This window comes from Sinocyclocheilus grahami, unplaced genomic scaffold (assembly GCF_001515645.1).
Source record: "Sinocyclocheilus grahami isolate Dianchi unplaced genomic scaffold, SAMN03320097.WGS_v1.1 scaffold1150.1, whole genome shotgun sequence".
Lineage (NCBI taxonomy): Eukaryota > Metazoa > Chordata > Actinopteri > Cypriniformes > Cyprinidae > Sinocyclocheilus > Sinocyclocheilus grahami.
In genome coordinates, this window is record NW_015506329.1 from 185,372 (window position 1) to 193,232 (window position 7,861).

At 33.6% G+C, this 7,861-nt stretch overlaps 1 protein-coding gene across 1 annotated transcript in view; it reads left to right on the top strand.

Moving 5' to 3' along the window:
* Window positions 1-7,861, top strand: part of LOC107567367 (proteoglycan 4-like) — a 38,658-nt gene that overhangs the window by 27,233 nt on the left and 3,564 nt on the right. The window contains exons 28-31 of the mRNA XM_016253035.1: window positions 3,115-3,138; window positions 4,101-4,169; window positions 4,273-4,323; window positions 5,172-5,237. Coding sequence (XP_016108521.1) covers window positions 3,115-3,138; window positions 4,101-4,169; window positions 4,273-4,323; window positions 5,172-5,237 — 210 coding nt within the window. The remainder of the gene's footprint in view (window positions 1-3,114; window positions 3,139-4,100; window positions 4,170-4,272; window positions 4,324-5,171; window positions 5,238-7,861) is intronic.

Sequence of the window (7,861 nt, forward strand, 5' to 3'; positions counted from 1 at the left end):
ATTATTAATATTTAAAACAGTACATCAGGATTCTTTGATGAATAGAAAGATCCAAAGATCTGCATTTATCTGAAATAAAAAGCTTTTGTAACATTACCCATGGACTATACCAAGCGCTTGGAGTGCGGGGATTGTATAAATTACTACTTTTGTATTATGCTTTAAATTTATCAAAAGTGATGATAAAGATATTTATAATTTTACAAAAGATTTCTATTTCAGATCAATGCTGTTTTTCTGAACTTTCTATTCATCAAAGAAACCTGAAAAAAAAATCAAATCTGTTTTCAACATAATAATAATAATAATAAATGTTTCTTGAGCAGCAAATCAGCATATTATACTGATTAGCTTTTGTAACATTACCCATGGACTATACCAAAGGCTTGGAGTGCGGGGATTATATAAATTACTACTTTTATTTAGAAAGGATGTTTTAAAGGTAACACTTTACTTGAAGGGGTGTGCATAAGACTGACATGACACTTTCATAATCATGACACGACACATGCATAATCATGACATGACACATGCACAATCATGACATGACATGTCATGAATATGAAGGGTTTTTATGCATGTTTATGACAACTGTCATTAAGTGTCATTCACTCAGTTATGTAATTTTTAATACAAATATGACATTATTTGACTTAACCCTACCCCTACCCCTAACCATAGCCCATAACAAAGACATCTCAAACAATGTCATCTTTGCATTAAAAATTACATAACTGAGTGAATGACACTTAATGACAGTTGTCATAAACATGCATAAAAACCCTTCATATTCATGACATGTCATGTCATGATTGTGCATGTGTCATGTCATGATTATGCATGTGTCGTGTCATGATTATGAAAGTGTCATGTCAGTCTTATGCACACCCCTTCAAGTAAAGTGTTACCGTTTTAAATTTATCAAAAGTGATGATAAAGATATTTATAATTTTACAAAAGATTTCAGATAAATGCTGTTCTTCTGAACTTTCTATTCATCAAAGAAACCTGAAAAAAAAACGAATCTGTTTTCAACATAATAATAATAATAATCATCAGAAATGTTTCTTGAGCAGCAGATCAGCATATTAGAATGATTTCTGAAGATCATGTGACACTGAAGACTGGAGTAATGATGCTGAAAATACAGCTTATAAATCACAGGAATAAATTACATTTTTATAAAAATATTAAATATTACTGTTTAATAATATACGATATTACAGTTTTTGCTGTATTTTGGATCAAATAAATGAAGGCTTGGTGAGCAGAAGAGACTTCTTTAAAAAACTTTAAAAATATTACTGATCAAAACCTTTTGACTGTTAAAAAAGTGAAGAAAAAAAAATAGTGTATTAAAACACAATTTCTAAAGTGCTTAAATGTCAAAATTAGTGCAATATAAAGTCTAATACACTATTGAATTATTAGGCTGTGAGCCTGTTACTCATATTATTTTTGTGTTGCTGTCTCTAGCTCCCTCCCTCCCTGTACAATAAATCCATGTGATTATCTGTCTCTGCTGATTTTTTTTATGTAACTTTACAATCGATATTGATGTCCTTTAGCACAGCATTCTGAATGATGACAGTAATGTGGTGCTAGTACTGATACTAGCAGTTTATTACTCAACTAGGTTAATAAAGACAAAACTATCTAGCGTATTTACAGATGAAACTGACCTAGCTACATTTCACTGCTTCTTCTGTCCGCTTTCTCTCCTTCATCGAGTCCCGCGCATCGCTTCTGTTCGGAATCGACTAACCGATTTATGATTTTAAAAAGTGAAAAAAGTGAGTGAAGTGACATGTGGCTAAGTATGGTGACCCATACTCATGCACACCCCTTCAAGTAAAGTGTTACCGTTTTAAATTTATCAAAAGTGATGATAAAGATATTTATAATTTTACAAAAGATTTCAGATAAATGCTGTTCTTCTGAACTTTCTATTCATCAAAGAAACCTGAAATTTAAAAATATTACTGATCAAAACCTTTTGACTGTTAAAAAAGTGAAGAAAAAAAAATAGTGTATTAAAACACAATTTCTAAAGTGCTTAAATGTCAAAATTAGTGCAATATAAAGTCTAATACACTATTGAATCACAGGAATAAATTACATTTTTATAAAAATATTAAATATTACTGTTTAATAATATACGATATTACTGTTTTTGCTGTATTTTGGATCAAATAAATGAAGGCTTGGTGAGCAGAAGAAACTTCTTTAAAAAACATTTTGACTGGTAGTGTATTAAAACACAATTTCTAAAGTGCCTAAATGTCAAAATTAGTACAATATATTTGTTGAAAAAGTCTAATACACTATTGAATTATTAGGCTGTGAGCCTGTTACTCATATTATTTTTGTGTTGCTGTCTCTAGCTCCCTCCCTCCCTGTACAATAAATCCATGTGAATATCTGTCTCTGCTGATTTTTTTTATGTAACTTTACAATCAATATTGATGTCCTTTAGCACAGCATTCTGAATGATGACAGTAATGTGGTGCTAGTACTGATACTAGCAGTTTATTACTCAACTAGGTTAATAAAGACAAAACTATCTAGCGTATTTACAGATGAAACTGACCTAGCTACATTTCACTGCTTCTTCTGTCCGCTTTCTCTCCTTCATCGAGTCCCGCGCATCGCTTCTGTTCGGAATCGACTAACCGATTTATGATTTTAAAAAGTGAAAAAAGTGAGTGAAGTGACATGTGGCCAAGTATGGTGACCCATACTCGGAATTAGTGCTCTGCATTTATCCATCCAAAGTGCACACACACAGCAGTGAACACACACACACCGTGAACACACACCCGGAGCAGCTTATTATCGATTATCATTATTATTATCAGAGCAGCGGGACAAATCAGTAACCAATTCTCCCGGTGCTCCCGATGGCCAGTCCGGGCCTGGTTAAAGTCCCAGAGCATGAAGTAGTGTGGTAGTTTGAGTCAAACCCAACCCTAAAACTCCACCTGAGCTGCAGATAAACTCTCACACAGCATCAACCGCACTTTCACACGTGTTGACGCACTCTCTGGAAATACAACTAGCCTTCATATCACCGGATCCCTTTTTAAAAGCAACATCTGTTTTTTCCCCCCACAGTGACTGGAAGACAGACATGGACAGGTAAGATGCTATTCATATTTGAGGTTTTGAGATTACAGAAGACGGGGATATCAATACTTTGTCAAAACGTCTTATTACCAGAATCTGGGAGTGTTGATATATGGCACTTTTTAAACATGATTCATTTTGAGATTCCACAAGATTGAAAATTCTGATTCTTTTTTTTTTTTCAATGAAAATATTAGTGCGTGTCTGTGGGGGGGGGGTATTTTGTAATATACATTATCATTTGACATCATCCCATGGCTCCCTTTGGAAGTTTGGAAGAGACCAAACAAAAAAGATATTTATATATTTTAATGCACATTAGTATACATATGAAATATGTTTATAAAGATATTACACAATGATTTAATATTTGATTAAAATATTCAATATGGAGTAATGATTAACGTTTAATATTAACTTCCAGACACAATTTGTGAAAACATGGGAAGAAATCTGACTTTTCAAACTTAATATCTCATTGAGGTCCTGATGTTCCCTAAAGAGGAAAAATAAAAGTCTTTCTTGTTCATGTTTCCAAAAAAGATATTTTTTAAAATGCGGTTAACAAGCGTTTAACTGTCCGGTCTGGCCAAATACTCATGTATTGGTCACAAGGGCAAAACTAGCTTTTCCTGTTTAGCATCTGATTTCATAATAAAGAAGCAGACCACTGGAGCAAAAGATACAGGGCAGGTTTAACAGCTACATAAGTATAGCCCTGCTTTAGGTCTTGGGTTACTCGTTGTTTCTTAAAAGATCTTTCCTGAAATAGTGCCTTGACAAAGACAAGTGCTTTAAAAATGCTGCATGTCTCTACATTTTCACCCTTTACTTATGTCCCCCACAGTCAAACAAAAGAGCTTATGATGAACAGAAGTACACGAGACCCTTCAGCTGTGCATGGTGCATCAGAGATCACACGCTTTGTTGTCTGAGACAAGATTTCTAACATAATGACTATTTTTGTCTTATAGTTACAAAACCAGCATGAAAAGAGTGGGGAGTTCTGTCCAGGAGAGCTTACCAGAATCTGAATCCAAGAAGTATGTGGGAAGATGTTATTCCACTGAATAGTTTATCCTGATTCATTTAACCGGAACGTGTTGTCCTGTTGAATGCCTGATCTCTTTTGTTTTCTCTTTTCAGGAACTTTGTCTATGTTAAGGAGTATGTGAATAACTCGCGTCTTGATGGCAGGTAACTTGGAGGCTTTATATGTGACCCTGGACCACAAAACCAGTAATAAGGGTCAATTTTTCGAAATTGAGATGTATACATCATCTGAAAGCTGAATAAATAAGCTTTTCATTGATGTATGGTTTGTTAGGATAGGACAATATTTGGTCGAGATGCAACTATTAAATATTGAAAACAAATATTGAGAAAATTGCCTTTAAATTTGTCCAAATGAAGTTCTTAGCAATGCATAATAATGCAAAAATTTAGTTTTGATATATTTACAGTAGGAAATGTTCAAAATATCTTCATGGAACATGATCTTTACTTAATATCCTAATGATTTTTGGCGTAAAAGAAAAATGGATAATTTTGACCCATACAATGTATTTTTGGCTGTTGCTACAAATATACCCCAGCGACTTAACACTGCTTTTGTGCGCCAGGGTCACATATTCTTAGAATCATTCTCTGCCGTTATAGTTATTCAGCCAGAATTTGCTCCGTAAGATCAGCTGTTCTCAATTGGTTTGCTTTAGGACCCAGATTTAAGACTCAGCGCAAGAACAAAATTGCTTACATACTGTACAATACAAAAGTAATACGAATATTCCAAAAATAAGCACTGAAATGAATTAACATGCCCTTGAACTGCATAGACTCTCTGATATGTGAAGCGGACCCTCAAGGGACTAATGATGCACAAAATACAACTTGACTGTGTGATGAGGATCTGGAGGACAGACCTGTCACCTTTTTTATTTTATTTTTGTAACTGATGTAAAATAAGTGCAGTGCGGAAGGTTATGGAGTAGTCATCTGTGGATCAGTACAATGTCTTCAACCACAAAAATGCTCTGTCTTTATAGCAGCTCTGACTATGTGTCATCAACAACCTCCAACTACAGCTACAGCAGCCCCAGCTACTCCTCCAGGTAACACGTTTAGATATCTCACATGACATATGACGGGTACACAGCAGCCCCAGAAACAAGGACACTTCATTCTGTACTTATAAACGTACACAAAAGCACATTCATACATTTTGGGGCAAATGTATATGGGCCATTCTACAGAAAGTCAAGAGTTGGAAACGTCTTGAAAAAAGTCAAATTGTGTGTATGCAAATTGTATAATATCCAAGGTACACATTTCTAGTAATTGTGCAGTTAATCCTCATATTGTATTTTCAGAAAGTTTTGGAATATTTGTCCTCTCCCCAAATGTGTCACTATACCAAAACACAGTAATAATAATTTAATTAGAAGGGTTATATTGACCTATTAAGATTTTGCTAAACTTTTGTACATTTTTTGCTATTGTACATTTTCAGAGGTAAATCAATAACAATTAAATTTTTTAACAATATTTCAAGTGTAATTTATAAGATTTGTTGTATTTTGAATCCAATTTTTCTTTGTAAAAGGCGAAAAGTTGATCATACTGATTTCAACGTTAAGCATTCGTTAGTTTGAATATTCATTGAAATAAAAACTATCATAACACCTTAGTTGATAAGTCAGTATACTTTATTTTTGACAAACCAACCCACGTTTCGGTAGTGACTGCACATTTTTGGTAGTGACCGTAATGCTTTGGTAGCAACCACATCACAGAATTTAACTCGCAGATTAAAACACTACTGAAACATACTAAAATACAATGCATAATGTACTCAATTTTAGTTTATTTCCCCCAGATATGAGGATTATGTGCTCCCTTTTGTCACTACCAAAACAATGAAGACATGTTTCGGTCGTGACAATTCTATGGGATAACACCCCAAAAAAAAACCCAAAGATGTCACTACCGAAACTCCACCAAATATTTCGGTAGTGCTTTTGAACCTAGCTCAAAGATGCTAATCAGCACATGGTTAGCTAGCACAGTTCTGAACAGTGGTATACCTATAAAAACTAAATGTTATGGAATAACTCCCCAAAAAAGTGTGCTTAATTGCAGAAAAAAGGTGTTCGGTAGTGACGTTCCTTAAAGTTACACACAGATTTTTCAGCCTTTTGAACACATTTACCTCAAAATGATGAGACCTATCTACTCACACCTTGTAGCAATGAGAGAGGGGGACACAGGGATGTTTCCTGATCTTAAATTTAGGGGTGTAGTTCAAATCTCGGCCAATAGACTAAAACGCGCACTGTTTCGGTAGTGACATGAAAAATGCAGGACACTTTTTTTTTTTGTTTCATAATTTACAAAGAAAATATAAAATAAATATGTTTTGAACTTCACTTTTTAAAAGAATCAAAAAGATACTTTTAAAAACAACAATGGAAACAAATAAAAAAAAAATTACTTAATTAATTAATAATTAAATGAAATAATTACTTAATATAACTTAAAACATGTTGAAATTTAGGGGTTAGGGTTCGGGACAGCCACCTCCCAACCGAAAGTACCCAATAAATGATGACTTTATATATTAAGCTTACAAATATTTTAAATATTATTGTGGGTTTCAATAGATAATAGAAGGATCTTAGTAAACATCTAAGATTTGAATGCTTAAATGCTTTTTAAATATGTTTTTTTGGTTGTGGGACAGCAGTTTCACATTCTGTAGAATGGCTCATATATGGACAAAAGTATTGGGACCCCCTTCTAATGAACAGGTTTGACTACTTTAGTAATTTCCATGAGTACAAATCTTAATGATAAATAGGGCTGGGTTTTGACACGAATTTCACGATTCGATTCGATTCTCATTCACAAGCTTGCGATTCGATTGACTACTTTAGTAATTTCCATGAGTACAAGTCTTAATGATAAATAGGGCTGGGTTTTGACATGAATTTCACGATTCGATTCGATTCTCATTCACAAGCTTGCGATTCGATTACCGATTCGACTCAATATCGATTATTGATATATATATCAGGTACAGTACCTGCCACATTTTCTCAAGGAAAACAAATCTCAACTAATGCTGTAAAATATACATGAGAGTCAGTTGGTACAACATTACTATAATATTGAAGGTTAAAATTAATGAAGTTTTTACAATAATAAAGTTAGTTACATATTAATATTTCTACTTCAATTCGTTTTTTGAAATATAAACATTTAAATGGTGGCTGTCATAACTTGATGGATTTATTCAAACATAAATTAAACACTGAAGAACAGTAAAATGTATAATGAATATGTTATATGGTGCATATATTAAGCAAAATGCCCCTCTCTAATATCGAATATGTTTTTCTGAGATAAATGTGACGTTACGTGACATTGTTTACAAGCCGTTATATTGACATCTTTGCGCAGCTTAAACACTGATTGAGCGATTACATGAGACAGGATACGGAGTGTAAAGTTATACTCATTCTTTTAACTTACCTTCGGATGTTTAGTCATGTTTATTTTGTGCTGAAACTGGTATTAATGTGGAGGAGACGATCAGTTCACGTGCACCTCGCGCTGCTGCGTCTGTTGAACTGAGGAGGCGCTACAGCGATCTGTCACTCCACATTAAACATTTATTATTTGAATACTGCAATACAATAGACATAATTTGAAATCTGTGGATTTGTTTCATATTAAA